The sequence below is a fragment of the Elephantulus edwardii genome, unplaced genomic scaffold (genome assembly GCF_000299155.1).
Source record: "Elephantulus edwardii isolate Elephantulus edwardi_28Jun2011 unplaced genomic scaffold, EleEdw1.0 scaffold00078, whole genome shotgun sequence".
Classification (NCBI taxonomy): domain Eukaryota; kingdom Metazoa; phylum Chordata; class Mammalia; order Macroscelidea; family Macroscelididae; genus Elephantulus; species Elephantulus edwardii.
In genome coordinates, this window is record NW_006399828.1 from 8,529,861 (window position 1) to 8,554,941 (window position 25,081).

General features: G+C 36.9%; 1 protein-coding gene across 1 annotated transcript in view; it reads right to left on the minus strand.

Moving 5' to 3' along the window:
* Positions 1-5,234: 5,234 nt before the first annotated feature.
* Positions 5,235-25,081, minus strand: part of EPYC (epiphycan) — a 40,214-nt gene continuing 20,367 nt past the window's right edge. Inside the window, exons 2-6 of the mRNA XM_006889507.1 lie at positions 15,713-15,887; positions 13,093-13,251; positions 12,060-12,262; positions 8,413-8,508; positions 5,235-5,405 (exon numbers count right to left, since the gene is read on the minus strand). Coding sequence (XP_006889569.1) covers positions 5,235-5,405; positions 8,413-8,508; positions 12,060-12,262; positions 13,093-13,251; positions 15,713-15,887 — 804 coding nt within the window. The remainder of the gene's footprint in view (positions 5,406-8,412; positions 8,509-12,059; positions 12,263-13,092; positions 13,252-15,712; positions 15,888-25,081) is intronic.

A 25,081-nucleotide genomic window follows, 5' to 3' on the forward strand; every position in this document is an offset into this window, starting at 1 on the left:
AGTCGACAGAAGAGAGCAAGGAAATACTTGTTGTTGTTATGTGCTGTTGAGTGCCCTGCGACTCATAGTAACTCTATAACAGCTCTGAACCCTATCCTTTCCTATAGTAAGTCTGTCTCACTAACTCCAACACTCCTAATCCCATCATCCCAGTTGTTGTGTCAATACATCTCACCCAAAGTCATCTTCTGTGTTGACCCTCCACCCTTCCGAGCATGTTGTCCTTCTCTCAGGACTGGTCATTCCCGGCCACAGGCCCAAAGTGTGTGAGATAGAGTTTCAAAATCCTTGCCTCCAAGGAGGAACTTCATTTTACCCTCTCCAAGAGAGATCAATATCTTTTCTCCGGGTTCGTGGTATGTTCAATACTCTTCTCCAGCACCACAACTCAAAGGCATCAATTCTGCTTCTGTCTTCCTTAGTCATTGTCCAAATATCTGATGCATGTTATGTGATTGCTAAGGTCATGGCCTGGATCAGGCCTACCTTAATCTCTAGACTGACATCATTGCTCTTCAGCACTCTGGAGAGTTCTGGGACAGTAGACTTCCCCAATGCAATTCATCTTTTGATTTCCTGACTTATGGTGGCAAAAGTGTTGATTGTGGAGTCATGGAAGCTGAAATAGTTAATAACCTTAATATATTTTCCATCCATCATGGTGCTGTCAATTGGCTCAGTGGTGAGAACCTTTGTCTCTTTGATATTGAGCTTCAATCTATGTCAAAGACTACACTCCTTGACCTTCTACAACAAATACGTCACATCCTCCTCAGTTTCAGCAAGAAAGATTGTATCATCTGCATAATGCAGGTTATTGATGAGTCTTCTTCCAATCCTGATGCCACATTTCTCCTCTTAAAGTTCAGTCTCTCTAATAATCTGTTCCATGTTTAGATTGAAAAGGTTTGGAGACAGAACACATCCCTGACACACCCTTTTCCTAATTTTGAACTATGCAGTGTTTTCTTGCTCTGCTCTGATGACTGCCTTCTAGTCCAAGTATAGGTTTTCCATGAGCACAATCCCAGTCCTTTTAAGGTTAGTCACAGTTTAGTGTGATCTACAAAGTCAAATGCCTTTGCATAGTCAAAGCAGCACAGATAGGCATTCCTCTGATACTCTCAACCAAATTCCATCTGTCATTAGCAATGTCTGTAGTGCCATGACGTCTTCTAAATCCAGCTTTTATTTCTGATGGTTCTCTGTTAATGTATTGTTCCAGTTTATTTGTGTTTTTTTTTTTATAATCTTCAGCATTATTTTGCTTGTGTGTGATATCATTCCATAATTTCCACACTCTGTCAGATCACCTTTTTGTTTGTTTGTGTGGATAGGAATAAATATTGTTCTCTTCCAGTCAGCTGGGCATGTAGTTGTCCTCCAGATTTCAAGAAAGGAAGAGAGCCTCAGGGATGTGTCTTTTCTTTATACGTTTTCAATCTAGTAAAAGAACTAATCATTTGGCAGGCTAGACTTTATGAGGAGGAATGTGGCATCAGCGTTGAAGGAAGACTCATCAACAACATTGTATTATACAACCTTGTATTATACCTTGTATTACAACAAATTTATATTATACAAATTATACAATCTTGCTTGCCAAATCTAAGTTGTACCTGAAGTGTTTGCTGCAGAAGGTCAAGAACTGCCTAACCCTAACCCTAACCCTAACCCTAACCCCCCCCCCCCCGTTTGCTCCTCTCCTTGAAAAGCAAAAGAAAAACTCCCTCTTCGGTACACAATCCACCCCGCACATCCCCCAACCCCAACCCCAAATATAATCCACTCTGCAACCCTCACTTCGTACCCTTATGATAAACATAATGCCCTAAAATATAATACTTTTAAACTATTCTCTCCTCCATAGACTTCAATGCAGTAAACATAATTCATCCAGTTTTTCTCAGTCTTACCCCCACCCCGATGTCAGCCTCATTCTACAACAGTGGCACCATATAGCATTTGTCCCTTTGTGACTGAAATACCTCACTCAGCATCATGTCCTCCAGGGTCACCCATTTTGAATGATATTGCATGAGTTCCTCGTTTTTTAATGCAGCATAGTATTCCATTGTGTGAATATACTACAGCTTACCAACCCATTTGTTTGTTGATGGGCACTTAGGTTGTTTCCAACTCCTTGCTATTGTAAACAAAGTCGCGATAAACATGGGTATGCTTATATCTACTTGGATGTCATTTATGGTCTCTTTAGAGTATATTCCCAGTGGTGGAATTGCTGGGTCAAATGGTATCTCTATTTGCAACTTGTTGAGAAAGCGCCACATCACTTTCCACAGTGATTGCACCATTTTACACTTCCACCAAGAGTGAATAAGGGTTCCATTTTCTCCACAACCTCACCAGCATTTGTTGCTTGCTGTTCTGTTAAATTATTTTTTATGTGCAGTTGTGTTGCCTGTGACTTATAACGACCTTAAGTACAACAGTACAACAGCCCTAAACCCTGCTATATACTGTCTTATTGTCTCTGACACGCCTAACCCCATTACTCTAGTCACTGAATCAAACCATCTCATCGAGGGTCTTCTATTGCAGAATGCTGGGAAGTAAAGGAGTGCCTCTGGACAGGATGGGTCGCCTGAGCTCCAGACAGGTGCAAGCTTCCCAATGCCTTTAAGGGGTAGAGAAAGCTCCCCTGTGTTTTGCTGTACCTGCTTGAGAAAGCTGGCCACCTGGAAAGACGGCTGCCACCTTTGTTGAGCTGGGAGTGATCCACACAAGGCTGAGGTTCCCCCGACCAATCCACATGTCCCATGTCTGTAAGCCCATCCTAGCTTGTCTTCCTGTGTATATAAACGCAGTGCTTATCCCAATAAAGTTGAGCTGGATTGACTCTCTGATCCTCTCTCAGAGTGGTGTATCTCTGTCGTGCTTCCTCCCATCAGGGTGTTGCTGTCAAGTTGCCAGCGAACTGACAGCGACAGTCTTCCTCTCCTGTGTTGTTCCTCCACGTTTTCAAGCTTAACATCCCTCTCCAAGGACTAGTCCCACCTTGCAACATGTCCTAAGTATGTCAGACAAAGCTTCAAAATACTTGCCTCCAAAGAGCAGCCTGGTTTAACCCTCTCTAGGATTAACCTGTTCTCTTAGCTGACTATGGTATATTCAATACTCCAGCACCACAGCTCAAAGGCACCAATTCTCCTTCTATCATCCCTAGTGATTGTTCAGCTCTCTGATGCATAGAAAGTGACTACAAAGACCATGGCTTGTATCAGTTGCATTTTCATTTCCAGACTGACATCATTGTTTTTCAGTACTTTGGAGAGGTCTCTGACAGCAGAATTTCCCAATGCAATTTGTCTTTTAGTTTCCTGGCTTTTAATGCTAAGAGTGGTGATTGTGGAGCCAAGCAAGCTAAAGTTGTTTACAATCTCAATCTCTTCACCATCTATCATGATGCTGCCAATTGTCCTAGTGGTGAGAATCTTTGTTTTCTTGATATAGAGCCTCAATCCATATTGAAGGTTGCAGTTCTTGACCTTCTGCAGCAGGCGCTTCAGTTCCTCCTCAGTATCAGCAAGCAGAGTTATATCATCTTCATAATGCAGATTATTGGTGAGTCTTCCTCCAATCCCAATGCCACATTTTTCCTCATGGAGCCTAGCCTTCCATATAATCTGATGGAATAAGTATAAAAAAATGATACAACCTTGTTTCTCACCTTTTCTGATTTTGAATCATGCAATGTTAATTCGTTCTGTTTGGTCTACATATAGGTTTCATATTAGCATAACTATATGTTCTGGTATTCCCATTCTTCTCAATATTAACCACAATTTGTTATGATATACATACTCAAATGTCTTTGTATAGTTAATAAAACGCAAGTAAACATCTTTCTAGTATTCTCTGCTTGCAGCCAAGATCCAGCTGACATCAGCAATGATATTATTTGTGTCATGGCCTCTTCTGAAACAGAATTTTGAATTTCTGGCAGGCCCCTTTTACATAAAAGTTTCAGTCACTTTTAACAATCTTCAGCATTATTTTTTTACTGTGAGATTAACTATATTGTTCAACAATTTCCCCAGTCTGTTGAATCACTTTTTCCTGTTGAATCACCATGCTATTTGAAACCTTAGAATTTTGTTTTAGTTATCTAGTACTGCTGTTAGAGAATTGCCATGAGTGGAGTATTTAAAAAAAAAACCAAAACAGAAATATATTTTCCCACATTTAGCAGGCTAAAAGGACACATTCAGGGCACTGGTTGTGGGGGAAAATGTTTCTTCCCTGCTAGCTCTGGAAGCGCCACATGTACATACATATTTGCATTAAAAAGAGCAAATTAATTATGTGCATATTTTCATTTCACATGAGAGACTTCCTGCAAATATAAAGAAACAGTATGCCTAAGAACTTGGAGTCTGGAGCTGGAAAAATCACATCTTGCATTCTATACTCTTTTGAGACCACTTAATATTTAATTATGTGCCTGTTCTATGGTGATATTATTTTAAAATTATCAAATCTACTTAAATTGTATGATTCAGGTTCTTCTCTAAGTAACTACCTAACTACCATTATCATTTCTGTTTCCCATCTTCTGTTTTTTTCTTCACAGAAACAGACATACACAAAATAATTAGTCCACTTAACAAAGATCTAACATGAGTTGACAGACCTTTAATGTAAAAAATTCTGATCCTTCAAAGTAAAATGCTACTTGGGCAGGATATGGCTATTTGCATCTTCTGATCATAATGAATCTTTCATAAACAAGGCCATTGTAATTTTTGAATACTTTTATTGTTTACCACATACTCTTTAGTGAATTAAGAAAAAAGAGAACATACTTTATTGAAATACAAAGAATACAAAAGTTTGATTAAAAACATCTACAACTTGGAACAATAGCTAATGTGTTGATTTAAAAATTTTTATCGCTGATATATTTAGTCCAAAATTATACAGAATAAGGATTCCTAGAAAGTGCAAGTTACACATGATTTCTTCATTATATCTAAGCAATATTTTATCATTTAGTTTTGCCCTTTTTGAATGTCTAGTAGGTATATTCCTGACTCACTTGCTATTTCCTTCAATTACTAAACTGGCAGCACATTTTAAAATGCTCAGTTGCATTTCATGTAATCATAACATATTAGACACAGTTTTAAAGTATCATGATAAGTTTTGTTGTTTTAAAAAGAGCAGTAGGAATTGCTTTGTTAGAATAAACATGTTTATTCTATTATTTGAAATTAGACAAGACTCCCAATTGGCAAACGAGGTAGACACATATACGCTTGAGGAGTTTTGCTGAGATTAATGGGATTTCCATCCAGTCTTATGTCCTCTAGAGCCTTACGAATATAAGTCAAATTCTTAATATTGCAGAAAGTATCTTCATGCATTTCCAGAATGTTGTTGTTCTAAAATTATAAAAGTAAAAGATGGGATAAGTCAAATGCATACTAATTACATAATGAATTTGCTTAATACACATTTTTTAAAGATTTGGTTCCATCTAGTACTAAAAAAACCCATATTAAGTTATTTTTATTTGTCAAACACTTTGTAAATGATGTGAAGAAATTGTTGAACAAAATGGGCATGCACTTTCCTTTATGAGGCTTGTACTTCAATTGGAACGGTAGAAAGTAGAAAGACATTTAAAGATAAGAGAGCTTATTTCTAAAATTGATGTTAATTAAATAGAAGCTATGTTGTTACTGTTAGGTACTGACGAGTAGAGGAAGACTCATAGCAATATCCTATTAACCATTGAGCCTCCTGGGTCAGGGATTACAATAACCATTTTAATTTCAAACAATCTAGTTTGAAATTGTTCTAAATAAATTTTGATAGATTACAAAAACTTTACACCAATATATCCCCTTTATTATCCCACTCTCTTCTTTCTACAATTATATGTCTATTTTTACCAGTATATGAGCTTAACTTCATAATAATTTACTTACATGGTTGTCTTTTGCTAGAGATAGAAACCATGAATAGGTTAAAGAGTTTCAGAGTTTATAAAATTTACAAAATAAAAGTTTGTAGGTGCCATAGTTTATGCCGAATTTCCCCCCCTATTTTCTAGTGAGGGAATTGAGTAATCATGGATTCTGACTGGTGGTATAGTGCATAGTATGTTGCCTTGATCACCAAAAGGTTGTTGTTATTGTGTACCATAGAGTTGGAACGGACCCATAGCTGACACCCCAACAGTTTTGAGAGGCAGTTAATTGTGTAGGAGGGGATTGCCTATCTTTCTCCAAAAGGAGCAGCTGGTGGCCTCAAACTATGTGCCTTTGGAATTGCAGTGCAGCTTCTTGACACTAAATCACAAGAGCTCCCTCACCAGAAGGTTGAGGTTGGCGGTTTGAATCCACTGGCTGCTTTGTGGAAGAAAGGCAGGCATGTTTCTCTCATAAATAGCTACAACTTTGGAAACCCAGTGGAAGATCCCATGAGTTGGAGCCTGCAACACAGCAGTAGGCATAATTTGGGGTTTGTAGTCTAATAAGCTCTGGTGGTGAAGTTTGATGCACTGTTAATCAAAAGGTTGATGGTTTGACTCCACCACCTGCTGTTTGAGAGAAAGTTGGGCAGTGTCCTCTTGTAAAAACTTCCAGCTTTGGAAACCTGATGGTGTCTCACTAAGAATTGGAGTCAGCTTAACCATAGTGATTTTGGTTTGGTCTTCTTAATAGAATAGTGGACTGTTTAGAAGTTAGACAAATGATGTTTTAAGTAGCTCCCTTATTCTTAATTGCTGCATATTCTTTGTATCTAAATGTTGAAAAACATTTTTCAAATTATCCTGGAATGGTATTTGTTGTTTATTAAAAACATGAATATTAAAACATGCAAATTGAGAGACATATTTACTCTGTAGGGTCAACATTCCCTCAGGCAGTAATGATTAAAATTACTTGATAATTGGAGCACATTGTCCAAAATTTCTTCGAGGGTTGCCTTGAAAATGTCTCTCTTGTAAAAAACTGTGCCCAGAATCTACATTTGCATAGAAAATGTGCTCAAGAAGTAAAGAGCAAGAGAGAGTAATATCAAAACAGGAGGAAGGCTAGAACGCACAGAGATTTAAAAAGAAAAGTTATACTCATAAAAACTCATGATAGAGACAGGTAGTTAAGACTCATAGGTGGATATACACCAAAAGATATCAAAAGATGGTGTTATTAAATGTCCTAGAGTTGAGTAAGACTAATAACATCCCCATGAATAACAGATTTAAACACTGTACTGTCCTATGCCATCCTTAAATTAATACTAGTAAGAAAAAAAAAACCCACAGAAGTATGTCTTTATAGGGTTCCACACAATAATTCAAGACTTGCTCTATCATACTAAAGTTACTTTATGTAATGATTTTCACTTTTTTTACTAAAAAAATTTTAATATGTCAGTGGGCATCTTCTCTCTCTCTCTCTCTCTCTCTCTCTCTATATATATATATATATATATATATATCAGAAAAAAGAAAATTATTACAAAAAGTTCATTACAAATATAGATCAATGGTTATAATAGTTACATATCTATACCCATTTAACAACCCAAAAATTTATTTTAATTTAATATATTTTAACCCCTTCATGGAAAAAGAAAATAAAATTAAAAACTGTTGTATCACCAAGATTTGAAATGAGTTTTTACTGAAAACTAGTAGTTTACTGAGAATAAAAACTATCCAGATATTAAAAAAAAAACAAAAAACTATCCAGATATTAATGTATGTTAACTTGAAAAAAATACAATTTTTCCAATCCATAGAGGTGGATATTTTAATTTCTAATCAGGAAGTAATGCACTAGGATTGAATGTCATTCAGTGTCTCAATTCTAAAATAAGTAGATGAAATGAATTTTTTTTCTGAAAGGAAAATATCGGGTTAGACTTTTCTCTCTTCCTTTTTCCCCTTCCATTTATAGCCATGGAAAATTTCTTCAGAAGGTGGAAATTTGTCTTTAAAAAAAGTAATTATGACTGGGCAGAAAGAAAGAAAAAAAATTAATGTTATAATTGGTAGAAATCTATCCCTGTAGGTGGTTTTTGTTATTGTGTACTAGAGTCAGAATGGACTCATTGCTGACCCTTCAGTGGGTTTTCAAAGGCAACTGTATATTGAATGGAATGAGATGACCATATTTCACCTAGGGAGCATCTGGTGGATTTGAACTATGTGCCTTGGATTGGAAGTGCAACTTCCTATCAGTAGACCACTAGACCACCAGAGCAAAGATATGTTTTACTCAGTTTGTGAGAACAAACCAAAGACCAAAGAGAGAAGGGGGGGAAAAAAGGAAGAAATGTTACGTCGAATGTCATCACAAACAGTTGTTTGTATTCTGACCCTTCTCCTGTTTTGGTTGGCTTTTTTTGGAGCATGTATTATTGCTGAAAGCTTACCTGCAGGTGAAGGGACCTTAGGTTTTCTGGGAGTGGCAGAGGGATATGGTCCAAGTTGTTATCAGTAAGGTAGAGATGATGGAGATCATACATATCCTGTAAACATTCCAAACACAGGGACTTAAAAGAAGTTACTGATGTTCAATTTGTATTTTCCAGTCAAAAAAAAGAAAAAAGAAAAAAAGGAAGATCCTCAGCTAGGTGGCTTGACACAGTGACTGCAGCAGTGGGCTCAAGTATGTCAGAAATTGCAAAAGTGGCAAAGGGTCAGGTAAAGTTCAGATCTGTTGTTTATGGGGTCTCTATGAGTCATACTCAACTCACTGGCTTCTAATAGCAACAACACTCATGTAACTAGAATCGCTGGTGGTCTAGTGGTAAGTAGCTGCACTGAAGTCCCAAAAGGCACACGGTTCAAATGTATCAGCTGTTCTATGTCACAAGTTCTTCCCCCTTGTGATTTTCTGTTTCTGAAAATCTACTGCAGGGTCAACTATAGGTCAGTTCCAACTTGATAGCACATAACAGCAACAACAACAATACGTGCAACTAGGGAGCTCTGGTGGTGTAGTTATCTGGAGTTGTATTGCTAGCCCAAATACCATGCTTCTTGGACAGTTCAAACTCAACAGTGGTTCTATGAGAAAAGATAGTAAATCTCTTCCCATGCAATTAATAGCCTTGGAAACTGAACGTGAATCAGTTAGGAGTCAGTTCCTACTACTCCACAGCAATGAGATTCAGTGTTCATACATGCAACTATTTATAAAATAACAAGTACCCAGCCAGGGACTATTTGTAAAATTGAGTCACAGTAATTCTTTCAATTCCTAGACAATTCAAATGAACACTTGCTGGCTAGCAAATATTAAATCATGAAGATGAAAATAATTTATCAATTTCTATGAAAGATCTTTATTTGTTCACTTAAACTTTTTCAAGTTAAATAGCATATCTACTTTCTGAGGAAGACACATTATTTTGAAGATTTTCTTGAGATATAAAAATAGTTTTCAGATGAGGGACTGAATAATTTAAAAGTGATGTATGATAGGGTATTATGGTTATCACAAGAGTCCACAATCAAGGTTGCATAATGGAATGTACTCGGGGTGGTGGGAGGGGTGTGGGGGGATTGTGTACCAGGGAGGAAGTCTTACTTTTGAAAGAGAGGAGCAAACTGGGGGGCAGGGGGAGAGGGCTGGGCAGGGAGAGAAGTGCAGCAATGAATGAATGGAAATCCAAATTCTCTGTAAATGTTCATTACAATTATTAAAAAAAAAAGTAAAACAAAACAAAACAAAAAAAATTAGTTTTCTAAATGTAAACAAGTCCAACTAAGTTATCACATAGGACTAACTCATTGCTGACCCTCCAGCAGGTTTGCAAGGCTGTAATGGCAAGGGAAGAGATTGTTCCTTTTTCTCTCACACAGCTACAGACGGATTAAAAAGCAAGAGAGGAGAAGTTACTCGTTTAGCAGAGTAATTCCTTAAGGACTACACTACCAGAGGCCTCTCTTCATGTGGATTGTTGTTAGTTGTCATCAAGTTGAGCACGACTCATAGCAACCCTATGAATAAAAATATCTGAACCCTCCTCTATTCTGTGCCCTCCTCACACTTCCTGCTTCCTGACACAAAAAAAGAGCTCATTGTAGCAGTCACCTTGTCAATCCACCTGGTTGAGGGTCTTCCTCTCTGTTACAGATCCTCCACCCTTTCCAACATCATGTCCTTCTCCAAGGAATAGCATCTCCTAACAACATGCCCAAAGTATATGAGGCAAAGCCTCATCATTCTTGCCTCCAAAGAACACTCCAGCTGCACCCTCTCCAAGATAACTGTTTATTCTCTTGTTCATCCACAGGATGTTCAATGCTCTTCTCCAGTATCACAGCCCAGAAGTATCAATTCTCCTGTCATCTGTATTCACTGTCCAGCTTTCAGATGGATAGCTAGTAATCAGAAAGACTATGACCTATACCAGGTGCACCTTAGTCCTCAAACTGACATCACTACTCAATAATTTGGAGAGGTCCCTAACTGCATATTTTCCCAGTGCAATGTTTCTCCTTTTTTCCTGACTGCTGATTCCAAGGGTGTTGAATGTGGATTTAAGCAAGATGAAGCTGTTGACACTTTGAATCTCCTCTCCATCCATCATCCTTCATGTGTATAGGAATGAAGAAATGAGAACGTATATAGTTACCAGATAGCAAACAGAGCTAGCCACTATTGATAGGATTTACCCACAAGTTTTTCAGAATTGAGTTTTAAAGGAGATACCACAGCTCTATTTTCTCACATGAAAACTTTGATAAAGAGCCTTACATTATGAGCTGAGATCCGGAAAGGAATGTATAAATCACTGGCCTTGACATTCATGTTGTTATGTGTCTTCATACCCTACAAGTACATTAAAATCCTGACCGACCCTGTACCATTCTCATAATCTCTGCCGTATTCAAGTACACTATTGCAGTCACTGTCAATCCATCTCATTAACGGTCATCCTCTCTTTTGTTGATCTTATATTTTGCCCAGCGTGGGTTCAACATTGAAATGAAGAAAAAAAGGTGAAAGTAGGTTCCTGATTGAGGTCACAGAAGCCTAAAAGTCCATGGACTCTAGCTGTGAATGGATGAACTCAAGGAAACCTAACTAGTAAATTATTTCAGCAATTCACAAGACTCCAGAACAGTGAAAGTATTTTCTTTTTTATGTTATTCATTTTTAAAAGTACCAAAATAACATAACACTGAGAGGATACTGATTTAAATGTGTGGCTTTGGAACAAACCTGTGAAGTTTAAACCATGCCTCTGACAACTGAGCAGCAAGTCAGTTAGTCAGTTAATCTCTCCCTTTCTCTCCTTTTTTTTCCTTTTTTTTCATTTTTGGCTTTTCATGTGCAAAATGAGGATAGCAAGAATATCCACGAGTGGTGATGGTAAGGATTAAAGAGTTCATAGTTGTGACACACATGTCCACTACAATTGAGTTGTTTCTGACTTGTAGCAGTCCTCATGAGGGTTATTGCTGTTGTTGTTGTTAGGTGTCATAGAGTTGAACACGACAAGCCTATGAACAACAAATCTGAACCCTGTCCTATTCTGTGCCATCTTCACTCTTCCTGACATACTAGAGTTCATTGCGACAGTCACTTTGTCGATCCACATGGGTGAGAGTCTTCCTCTCCTTTGCTGACCATATGCCTTTCCAAGCAGGAAGTTCGTCTCCAAGAAATAACCTCTCTCAGTATGTGAGGTGAAACATTATCATCTTTACCTGCAAAGAGTACTCTGGCTACCCTATCTCAAACATTTGTTTCTTATTTTGGCAGTCGATGGGATGTTCAGCACCTTTCTGCAACACCATAGCCCAAAGGCATGAATTCTTCTGTCACACTTATTCGTTGTCCAGCTCTCAAACTATGGCCTGAATCAAACACAACTTAATCTTCAAATTGACATCATTTCTCCTCAATAATTTGGAAAGTCTCCAACTGCAGGCTTACCCAGTGAAACAGGTTTCCTAATTTCCTGACATTTTGTACCAAGGGTGTTGATTGTGGAGCCAAGCAAACTGAAGCTGTTTATAATCTAAATCTCTTCACTATCCTTGCCTCCAAGGATCACGAACTTACTTTAAATGCTTCTTGCTTTATCCCCTTTCTTCCAAGTCGATTGCTGCTAATATCAATAAATGTCAGAGTGGTAGGCAATTCTGGGAGCTGCCTTATTCTGTTGTCACGCAGGATAAGCTCTCGAAGTTGAGGCAGTTTTCTAAATGCATCTTCATCAATCTCAGAGATTAAATTTGAAGTCAGATCAATCCTTTTTAAATCATCTGGGAGAAAGAAACGAAGGCAATAGTTAAATATTTTTTAATATTATTTGTTTATATGAGCATTAGATACCAATATGAAATCACTCATGTAAAAACATGTACAAACACAAACTTAATTATTATTGCCAGCTAATGAAATAATTATTTCTAACTGCTTTATGAAAAAATAATTATTATCTCTCAACAGTGTACCTATTTACACAAGTACAAGAAAGTGTAATTCTGGTAAAGAAACTCTCATACTATATTTAAGATAGAAGGTATTTTTCCTCATTCTTTATACATTTTAACTTAGTTTTATTATTTAAAATCTTTTTCTCAATGTTTCTTTATCAATATATATTTTCTAATTATTTTTGTATTTAAAATATATTTAAATAAACACATTACTTTAAGAATAAATAAAATCACAAAGCTCTTGTTTTACATTGCAAAAAAAAATTCAACTGGACTGATAGTACTAATCATTAAGCATTTTTTAAAAGTTTGCACAAGCCAAGTCCTATTAACTATGTGACAGATATTTTGTGTCATAATGATCTTAATGCCTTAACAGGATAATAGGATTTAGCCAACAATAAAAATGTACTTAGTCATGATTTCTACTGAGTTGAAAATAAAAGACTAAATTAAAAAGAACTCTTTACCTAGTTCCATAAGAACTTTTAATTTATTTATTGTGTTTTCTTATTATTAAATCAAATTACAAAATAAGGAAAATTTTTATTGACTGTATTTTGACACTTCGGGTTTCATTCTCAGTACCAACAACTTACAAGCTAAGAATTTTGAGAAAATATCTAAAAGGAGAATAATATTGTCATGGATACTTAGGCTTGCAAAGTCATTTTTGTTGATCTTCTTGATTCTGTTGAAGCGGGCATAGAAATATGCAGTGCTCTTGGGCAGTGGAGGAATAGCATCAAGTTCATGGTCATCACAATATACAGTGGTACTTATACAAGTGCACAGAAGGCAAGTGGGGAAGTCTATAAGATATAGACAAAAAATTAAATGAAAGTAAAAACAATGTATAAGAAAAAAATGTATCTAGATTTGTTTCATTTATATGATTACAGAGTATTTTCTATTTTCTCATATGTTTAACCTAAATGTACCAATTCAGCCTGTCCTAACAACTAGTATATTATAAAAGGTTTTAAAACTTCATTTAAAATCATGTGACATTAGCAAATATTTAGGGAGCTCTGGTGGCCTAGTGGTAAGAAGCTGTCCTGCAATCCCAAAGGCATGTGGTTCAAATCCACCAGCGGCTCCACAAGAGAAAAATGGTGAATTTCTTATTAAAGAAAACTAATATTAATTCATTCATATGTTAGCTGTTGCTAAGGAATGATACTAGGCTAGATGTAGTAATACTGGTGAGCAAAGAGATGCAGTTCTATTTAACAACCTGCTGTGTGAGACAGATGCTAATTAAATCATGTGATAAAAGTCTTGAGGATCAAATGAGCAAGGAACATGACCTGATAGAAGAAGGGAAGGAGTAAACTATGGAAATGCGATTAAGAAGAGTTAGCTAGAACTTTAAAGGTGATCTATCAAATATTTAATACTTGATAAGTTAGCCAGTCACAGTCAGTTAACATGGCCACTTAAATAATTCTAAAAAGTAAGGCATTTGATTCTTATATACATTTATAACCACACTAATTTTGCAATAATTGCTTATTGTACTTTTTTATAGAGTCACACCTGTAGTAATTTACTTCTAGTTTTTCCACTGAAACCTACATTCTGTGTATTCAGAATAAAAGCTTAAAGAATTGTATTATTAACAGAAAACATTTTGTTTTAATTTTTAATGTTGTAACTATTTCCACACCACTTAGCTTTAATGAATTTATGAGGTATAAATTTCCTTCTAAAATTTCAGTAGATATGTCTTAGATGGAAATTACAATGAAAATTGAAATGTAACTGCATTATTCATTCTCAGGCCACTTTTGAGACACAAATAAGGATACAAGAAATTAATTTTTTTAAAAAATACTGTTTTCAAAACCAGTATCATTGAATCATGATTTGTATTAAAATCTTAGAAATACATTTCAATTAAAATATGGAGTGTAATGCTTAGCAAGGTGGAGGGACGGCAAAAAAGTGAAGACCCACAACCAGATGGACTGACACAGTGCCGGCAGCAATGAGCTTGAGTGTGTCAGAGGTCGTGAGAATGGCACAGGATAGGACGAAGTTCAGATCTGTTGTTCCCAGTGTCACTATGAGTCATACTTGCCTTGACAGCAACTAATAACAACAACAGTAGTCATAAGGACATCTGAGAACAGGGGTTATCTAAAAGTCAATTTTGTTTCTTTAGCATTTGGAGTGTGGAGACACTTGATAAAACCTTTCCAATGTTTTCTTCACATAACCTCACTGACCATTTCAGGAGGTGTGTGAAAATCTTTTCATCTGAGTTCGTTGAGTATGCTTACAGACACATTATAGAAAGAAATGGAAAGCATCAAATCTACCACTTGCAATTCCTACTTGTTAATGAAAAGGCTATCATTTAGATCATTCTTAAGACAGTTAATAAGTGAGACTTGGAGTGTGGAAGGCTTTTGTCTCTTTGGCTCGTTCTCTGCTGCTTCCTGGGACTAAGTGAGAACAAGCTTGTTTCTAATTCTTTCTCTCTCATCATTGTCCAATTGTAACTGACTCAACTGACCCTCCCTCGGGTTTCAAAGACTGTAACTCTGGTGGGAGGAGATTGCTCCTCTTGCGCCAAGGAACCTCAGGTGGACAGCCAGAGAGGAGTGGCCTTAAGTTAGAGAGGCGTGGCCTTAGAGAGGTGTGGCCTTAGTTAGAGAGGCGTGGCCTTAAGTTAGAAGCTCATCTGTCTAAGGAACAAGTTTTGGCTTTAAATCTAGTTTAAGAAACAAATAACTATATAATCGTTGGCAAGTTGCTAGCTTCTTTGGTGATAATGAAAAAGGGTGACACTAACCTTCTTTCAGGAAGATTGTAATGATCAACTGTAGTAATATGTTTAGTGCTAAATGTTACAATCCACAGACTAGTAAATTCTCAGTCGATGTAAAATATTGCTATTCCAATCACTTTCTTCATCATCCTCATCACCACTTGGAGTTGCCTTGGCTTTGTATCAGAAGCACATATTCAGATTTATTTGCCTATAATTATATTTAACTAGAGGTCTGGAAGAAGCATGCCAGACAACTATTTCCATCACAAATCTTTAGGATTGTTTTGATTATTAGAAGTAAACCAAAGTTGAGTTAGCAGAACTGCTTTGAATGAAAAATTTGTGTGCAGTGACAGTTCTAAATCTATTTTTTTTTTTAAACAACCTTTGCTTTGCATCATGCCTTTCCCAGAGCAGTGGGAGGCTGGACATTTTGAGGGATGGTGTTGGACTTAAGATGGACTTAATTGGAATTCAACACTGATGTAGCTGACCTTCATTGGTGTGAGGGCCCAGGACACCTGGGAATTCAGGCTCCTGAGGGGAGGAGCCATCGATCAGCCTGGGGGTGGACTCCTCCTCCTCTTCCTCACTTTCTTCCTCCTTGGACAATGGTGGAGGGGTCAGGAGCTCTCTGTTCCCCGAAGGCATCACCGTGGCAACTTCAATCTGACAAAGAAGCAGATACCCATCAGTCACAATTTTCCATCACAAAGTGGTGATAGGAATTTAAGTGTATCCACAGTGGCCACCAGAGGGCACAGCTGTTCTGAGAGTGAGCACACTCTGGCCTGTTTGTCTTGGCGAGCACATATGGTTTTCATTACAGTTAATTGTTGTTTTTAATTATTTAGATCTTCTAAAACCTCAGTAATCTTTTCCAATGCCTTTTATTCTTTGTGTGTTCTTGCTGTTCTTGAATATTATTTTGTATGTTCATGTCACAGATACAGAACAATATATTTATTTTTTATGAATATAGAACATACAAAACCACGTCGCCCCCCCCCCCCCCTCGTCCCTGGGCAGCTTATTTCCATTCATCCTTCTTTCCTAGCCCTCTCTGTCTTTCGAACTTTGTTTTTCAGCAAAAGCTGCCCTTTCAGTCTTCTGTGGTTGACTTTTTCTAAAGGACATTGCTCAGGAGTATCCGTGTTCACTTTGGACTACTATCTGTGTCTGTTCTTTGGCTCCAAGATAAGCCATGGGAGTCTGTTTGATTCCAGGTCTGCAGGAGCTCTAAGGGTGACAGTTTCGGGAATTGTACCAGTTTCTATCAGACCAGTAAATCTAGTCTTTTTCAGGACCTTGAATTTTGTTCTATATTCCCCCCGCCCCAGGAATGTGTTACTATTGTAAAAGATTCAAATTACTGTCCAAGTATGCAGAGTCATATCTCTAAGTTTCCTTTCTCAAGCAGCCTTAATTTAGACCCCTTAAAGATAATAAAAACGGAGAAGGACTTGATTATTTTGTCCAATCCTGATAATCTTTGGTTTCTTAGATTTCAATGTTCCATTCCTTTCTATTAAACTTTCGCCTCCAATAGTATTTTATGAAAAGTTTCACTTTCACTAAAAAATAACATGTGAAAAAAATAACAATGATATGATTTGGTTATAATATGTCCTTTTCCACATATTTTCACTATTATTTTGGTATAGCAAGTGTTATGAATAAAATATTTGGGTTCTCTTAAAAATGACCTTTTAGATAAGATTTTAAGACTTTTCGGCCATTTTTTTCAAAGATCCTATTTTAAACTATACTTGATCTTTTTAATTCTTACTTGTAACTCCTAAATAAAGAGCTATTGATTCCAAGAATATAATTTGTATTTAAAATCTTTTACTTTGAACTCCCTTCTCATGTTGTATTACCTCCTCCTTTGCATTATTTAGTGAATGTCTGTTTCCTCTTAGACCTTGCTCTCATGGACAGAAGTCTATGCAATATCATATGGGTGACCACATTCTGAGCACACAGAGAATGATCTGTGGCCCAGTGCCTTTATCCCCACCCAACTCCAACTCATAGCACCCCTCTATTTCTAAGGCTATAAATCTTTTGGGGAAGAGACCGACCACCTATCTTTCTTTTACAGAGGAGCTGCTGGATTTGAACCACTGACCTTTTGGTTAGCAGCACCACAGGTAACATACTACACCACCCTCCAATCCCAGATCCTTCCTTAACCATATATATATGGCTTCTTGCTTCTTTCCACCTTTCTTTGTTAGTTTTCTTTAAAAAGCAAAAGAATACTTAAATTAATTTGTATTTCCTTATTTTAAAAATGATATATGAATTATAGCTTTCATGTATTAAATGAATACATAATTGGATCAAATATTTTCTGAATATTTTAGATAAAGATAGCATTTAAAAGGAAGATTTATTTATAGATGCCATTGATAGACACGAAGACATTGATTCACCAGTGAACATAATCTCTAAGAAACACTGACATGTCTTTTGTACACTTGCATTTCTCTGTTGGCCCATCTTTCTGTGGCTGGAGCAGTCTGCAATTATGTCTACACTGTACCATCTTTGTTCTCATCATTTTTGGCTCGTATAGACCAATCCAATGATAAACAATCAGGTATGTCTTTTATGTTTGTCCCTGTAAGTTGTCCCCATAAATGTTCAAGTCTTTTTTTTAAAAAAAAAAATAATAATTTGTTTATCCAAAACATACCTGCTTCACAATTTTATTCTTTATTTTACATATTTTTCTGAGATGCATCAACAAATGCTATAATGCTTATTAACGGCAGAAAATCAAACCCAAACCAGACCACACTATCATGAAGACTGTAGAAAATGTGGCCAAACATCTCTGGTAAAAATAGTGGACCCACTTCTTTAAACTGGGAAACATACGGTTCCCATCTGTGGGGTCAGAATGAGGTAGATTAAGAAGGAATGGCTTTGCAGGGAGACCAAAAGGAGGCTCCAGGAAGAGCGGAAATTGAGACAGCTGTTTCATGGAATAAAGGAGCCTGAAGGGAGAAACACATTCCAGACATGTTGCCTTGAATCTTTAGCTCTGTAGGAAAAATGTTTGCACGGACACTTTTTTTTTTAACAGATAATTGTTTTTCCACTGATTTAATGTGAAGCTGTAAGATCTCACTTGTCATCCAATATAATGAGAAAAAACAGCCTTTGTGTGTTTATCACACACTGTTTGGGTCATACTCACTTGCTAATAAAATGTGAATGTAGTCGAACAGCTTTTTAAACCAAGAGAAAGGAATGATGCCTTTTCAGCTGAACAAAAGTGCAGAACTGTAGCTTCCAGGCAGGGCCCTTTGTGTGCAGAGGTTAAGCGCTCTGCTGCTAACTAGAAGGTCCGGGATTTGAACTCACCAGCTGCTCTCCAGGCAAACAAAATGGCAGTCTCCTTCTGTAAAGATGCACAGTTTTGGAAATGCTCTGGGGCAGCTCTACTGTGTATCATAGGGAGGTTCGGCATTGATGTGGACTCAATGGCAATGGTTTCATTTGTTTGGATAACCTCAGAGTGCTGGGCTTGGAGAGCATTTGGCTCTGTAGATACATTCACACTATTAAGTGGAAGTGATGTAGGCTTCTGTCCTTTTATGTAGGTGTGACACAACGCATTTAAAATGAGGGCAGAAAAACAACATTACCTGGTCACCAGGTGGCAGACTATTATGCTTAAATTATAGAAACATGAATTTGATCATAAACAAATGTCCAGAAAACACGCCTTATGCTTATTCTCCAGCTACAACTGGTAAGACTCAAATGAAAATATAATTAAGCCTCTAATATATTCACTTTTTCTTCTCGATGTTTCCTACATTTTTTTCCCATTGCGTTTTCTTATTTTATTGTGACTTCCTTCCTACTTTAGCCACTTTTTAATATCTTCATTACATTTCCCTTCGTTTTGAAAATACAATATTGTAGTTCTTATAGTTAGGATGTATTGTCAAGAAGGAACTGACTCATAGCTGACCCTCCAGCAGGTTTTCAGAGGGAGTATAATCACACGGGAGGAGATTGAGCATGTTTCTCCCATGGATTCTCACTGCATACCTTTGGGTTGAAAGCACAGCACCTTTTCTTTTCTACCAGAGCATTGTTGTTGGTAGTCGTTGACTCCAACTCATAATGATAGTGACCTCACGTCCATATAGTTTTAAAGTCTATGAACTTTTAGAAGCAAGTCTCCAGTCCTACTTTCAAAGGCATCTCCAGGTAAGTGCAAACTGTCAACCTTCTCTGTGGTTGAACAGTTAACAATTTGTGACAACTGTTGATGTTGTTTTGTGCCATTGAGTCAACTATTCCTCGAAGTGGCTCAATGAAGGATGCCTCTGGACCTTGCTCCATCCTGAGAAAACCTCATTATCTCTGACACCTTTTTACCCCATTGACACAGTCACGATCACTGTGTAACTTCATTTAATTTAGGCTTTTCCTCTCCTGCATTGATCTTCTTCCCTTCCAAGCATGATATCTTTCTCCAAGGACTGGCCCTTCCTGACAACATACCCAAAATATGTGAGTCTGAGCTTCAAAATCCTTGCTGCCAGGAAGCAGCCTGGTTTTACCCTCTCTAGGACAGACCTGTTTGCTTTCTTGGCAGTCCATGATATGTTCAACACTCTTCTCTAGCACCACAGCTCAAAGGCAATGATGCATCGTTTTGTAATCTTTATTCATTGTCCAGCTCTCAGATGCATAGCAGGCATTTGAAAATAGCGCCTTAGTCTTTAGACTGACATCGTTATTCTTTAGCATTCTGGGGAGGCCCTTGACAGCAGGCTGCCAAGCATGTTGATTATGGAGCCAAGTAAGATGCAATATATAAAAAACTTCAGTCTTTTCTCCATCTATCATGATGCTACCTATTGGTCCAGTGGTAATATCTTTATTTTCTTGACGTTGAGATCAATACATATTGAATGCTGCAGTCCTTCATCTTCTGTAGCAAATGTCTCAAGTCCTGCTTTGTTTCAGCCAGCTTGATTGTGTTATCTGTGTAATACTAGTTGTTAATGTGTTTTCCTCTAATCTTGATGTTACATTTTTCTTCATAAAAATGTAACACCTCAAGTGATCTGTTCAGCATATAGGTTTCAAAGATATGGAAAGGGATTATGCACACATTCCTTGATTTTAAGCCATACAATGTTCTATTGGGACAATTTCTTCTTAGTGTAGATATAGGCTTAACACATGAGCACAATTAAGTGTTCTTGGATTCTCATCTTCTCAATGTTAGACATAATTTTCTGTGATCCACATTATCAAATGTATTTTCATAGTAAATAAAACACAAACAGACATCCTTCTGATACTCTCTGTTTTCAGCCAAGATTCATCTGATATCTGCAATAATATCTCTAGTGCTAGAGCTTCTTCTAAACCCAGGTTGTATTACTGACAACACTAAGTCAATGTACTGTTCTAATTGTTTTTGGATAATATTCAGCAAGATTTTACTTGCATGTGTTATTAATAATACTATTCGACATGATGTTGGATCATCCTGTAGCACTTTTTGGGAGTAATGAGGATAAATACAGATTGTTGACAAATTTCTTCAAATTTTTTGTCATAACCTAGGATGTGAGCACATCCAGGACTGCATTTGTTTGTTGGAATAAGTGAATTGGTATTTCATCAATTCCTAGGGCCTTAGTTTTTGCCAATTCCTTCAGAGAAGATTGAACTTTTTTATTACTGTTTATTTCTTGATTATATGCTACTTTTTTCTACCCATGAACTACGTCACGATACTTAAAATCTTTTCAACCTAAGAGGAAGTTTTAATTAATACAGACTAGGAAGTAGGCCTCATCTACTTCTAAAGTAATGGACCTTGGAAAGTACTTTGAATAGCAACAGAAATCTGTCCAGTAAAACAGAAGACAAGGCCTTCCATTTGAAAAACAGTAATTATAGCTGAGGAAAAGTTGCTTTCTTAAAATCTATTTGTTTTTGTTTGTTTTCATGCAATAATGCATTGTATTCAATACAACCTCTCATTTACATTGTTTTTCATACTATTATTGTTGTTCATAGATAATCCTTTATTGTTGTTGTCTACCATAGAGTTGGAATCGACCCATAGCTGATCCTACTCTGGTTTTCAGAGGCAGTTAATCACACAGGAGGAGATTGCCCATCCTTCTCCCACAGAGCAGCTGGTGTCCTCCAACAGCATGCCTTGGGATTGCCGAGCAGCTTCTTGCAACTAGGACATTAGAGCTTCCTATATAATCAATTATCATCTATTTATCCCTGTTATTACACCATCTTTTCAAGGCTTTATTGAATCTTTCCCATTCTTCCCCCTCTTAAACTCTGGCAACTATGTTGTCCTGGTGATCTCCACCCAGAGATTAAAGCTTTCAATCAGTGAAAGCTCTTCATTTCCTGATCTGCCATGACTGAAAGGAGAAGAAACAGATGCAAAAATTTATTAACAAGTGGAAACTGGAATATATGAAGTATGAATGTAGGAAAACTGGTAGTTGTCAAAATGAAATGGGACACAAAAAGATCAATTTCCTGAGTATTAGTTTTGAATCATGTATTCTACTGTATTCAGAATGTCAAATTGAAAAGGAATGTTGTCTCGCTCATCAAAATTCATATTTTATGGTCTAATTTTTAAGTGCAATGCTGTCAATGATAGGATAATATTCATACACACACAAAGAAATCATGTTGATAAGACTATTATTCATATTTATGCACCAGCTACTAAAGTTAAAGATGAAGAAACTGAAGACACCTACCAAATTCTCTGGTCTGATATCTATATAGCTTACAATATAGATGCATTCATAATAAGTGGTGATCTGAATGCAAAAACAAAGAAGAGGGACTGGTGGTTGGAACAGATAAAATTGATAATAAAAATCATACCAGACTTTACATGCTAGAATTCAATAGTACCAATTAAATATTAAATTCAGGTGCTTTGAAAAAAGACACCAAATAACAGTAATATACAGGGACATCACCTCACAGCATATACAGGAATCAAATTCACAAAAACTGTGCAAAATAAGGTGTGCCTACATCTGTGGAGACGCTCACTATCAGAACAAGGTTAGGAGATGACAGATGAACAGTTCATATGCAAGTTCAGACCGAAGCTGAAGAAAATGAAGACAGATCCATAAGAGACAAAATATAACCCCGAATGAATCTTGCCTGAATTTAGAGATTATTAAGGAAGCAACAATTGAAAACAAATTTTAAAGGTCATTTAACTTTTAGGGGGGAAAAGACTACATGGATGTCAGAAGTTACTGTGAAACTTGCTCTTGAATATACTGGAGCTAAACCAAAAATATTATACAAATGCACTTGCTGGAGAGTTGCTATGAATTTGTTCTGACTCAAAACCACATCCAACAACAAACAAAAAGAAGTGAAGTCAGAGAGTTGAAGACAAGATTTCAAAGGACATCTCAAGATGACAAAGTATTGCTGTTGTTATTACGTGCCGCCGAGTCTCTTGCGACTCATAGTGACCCTATGTACAACAGCCCTAAACTCTGTTCTCTCCTGTGCCAATCAAACTGTCTCTAACACACCCATGAGGGACTTCCTCTGCTTTATTATCACAAAAAAATCAGGAGTTTGAAAATCAAAAGGGAAAAATGTGGTGTTCATTTCTGACCCTGAATGTACTGGGGGGAAAATAAAATCAAGCCTAAGATTTCAATACTAAAGAATTTTATATATGAAATATTGATCCATGTTGTTTCTATTAACTGGTGCAGAGTTGAGTACGATTTCTAGTTACCCTACAAACAATAGATATGAACCCTGCCCTATTCTATGCTATGTTCATCATCCCTGCCACATTTGAGCCCATTGCTGCAGTTGCTGTGTCAATCAATCTCCTTGACAGTCTTCCTCTCTTTCACTGACCATTCACTTGTCCAAGCATGATAACTCTTTCCAAGGAACAGCCCTTCCTAACAACATGTCCAAGATATGTGAGATGGAGTTTCATCATCCCTGCTTCTAAAAAGCATTCTGTTTGCACTTTCCCCTAGATATACTTAGTTATTCTTTTGACAGTCCATGAGGTATTCAACACTCTTCTGCAACACCACTACTCAAGAGCACCAATTTTTCTCATCATCCTTATTCATTGTCCAACTCTCAAATACATTGAAAAGATTATGACTTGAACCAGGTGTACCTTAGTCTTCAAACTGACATCATTGCTCCTTTGTACTTTGGAGAATGGTAAGAGTCTTTCTCAATGTATTTTGTCCTTTAATTTCTTGCCTGTGGGACCAAGAGTCTTGCTTATAGATCCAGGCAGAATGAAAGCATTGGGGAATTCAGTCTTCTCTCCATCTATCATGATGTTGCTTCTTGGGCCTGTGGTAAAGATTTTTTTTGTCCTTGATGTTGATATGTAGTTCATACTGAAGGCTATAGTCTGAGCTTAAGCGTAAGTTTTTATTCCTTTCAGCAAGCAAGCTTGTGTTGTCTACATAATGCAAGTTGTTATGTGTCTTCCCCTGATTTTGATGACACATTGTCTTCATAAAGTCCAGCAGCTGGAATGATTTGTTCAGCATATAGTTTGAGTAGGTATGGAGAAAAGATATGGCCTTGATGCACACCTTTCCTGGTTGTAAACCATATAATGCCCCTTTTCTCTGTTTGAGTAACACCTTTTTGTTCTTTGTTTAGGTTTTGTATGAGTAAAATTATGTGCTTACATGAGACTTACAATAGCCCCATTCATCTCAATTTTAGCCATAATATGTTAAAATCCGCACAGCCAAATGCCTTTGCATATACTATGTAGAAGTGTCAAACTAACATGGTAGGGGTACACGGAGTACATATTAAAAAGAATTGGTTGACACTGAACCATTTCTGAAAACAGTGTATGTTGAGGAACCAACGATATTTAAAGAAGTGTAAAAAACAAATAAAAACCCAACTACACTTCAGGGAATTGACAGAACACCAGTTGTTTCAAAAAGCAGTTGCAGTGCTGGATATGGTTATCAACAGTCTGAGAGAGAGATCCATATTTGTGCCCATTTGAAAAAAAAAAAAAGGTTATCCAACAAGATGTGGAAAATATTAATTTAAATACTTCCTGAAGATTGCTTAAATATTGCTAAAGCAATACACAGAGAAGGAATTTTTAGAAATACGAGCCAGATTTAAAAGTGGCTGTTGAACACAGAATAAATACCACTGATTATATATCAGATGTATCTCAGCTTAGAGCAGAGAATTTCTAGAACTCATTTACTTGTGTTTTATTGACGATGCAAAGTAATTTTACTATGTGGATCATTAAATATTATGGAAAGTGTTTCAGATAATTAGAATTCCAATATACCAAATTCTGTGGATCATTAAATGTTATGGAGAATATTTCATGTAATTAGAATTCCAGAACACTTAATTGTGCTCATGCAATACCTATACATGGATCAAGAAGTAATCATGCAAAAAGAACAGCTTAAAATCCATAAAACTTTATGTCTTTTAACCATATCTGTTATTTTGTCATGTTGGTGGTGTTGTTATGTGTTGTCGAGTTGCTTGCAACTCATAGCAACTCTATGTACAAGAGCCCTAAACCCTCACTGTCTCCAACACACCCACTCCCATTACCCCAATCACTGAATCAATCCATCTCATCGAGGGTCTTCCTCTCTTGCACTGTCCTCCACCCTCCCAAATATGATGTCCGTCTTCAAGGACTGGTCGCTCCTTGAAATATACCCAAAGTATGTCAGATGAAGCTTCAGAATCCTTGCCTCCAAGGAGCAGCCTGGCTTCACCCTCTCCAGGAAAACCTATGGCCCAAATCAGGTGCA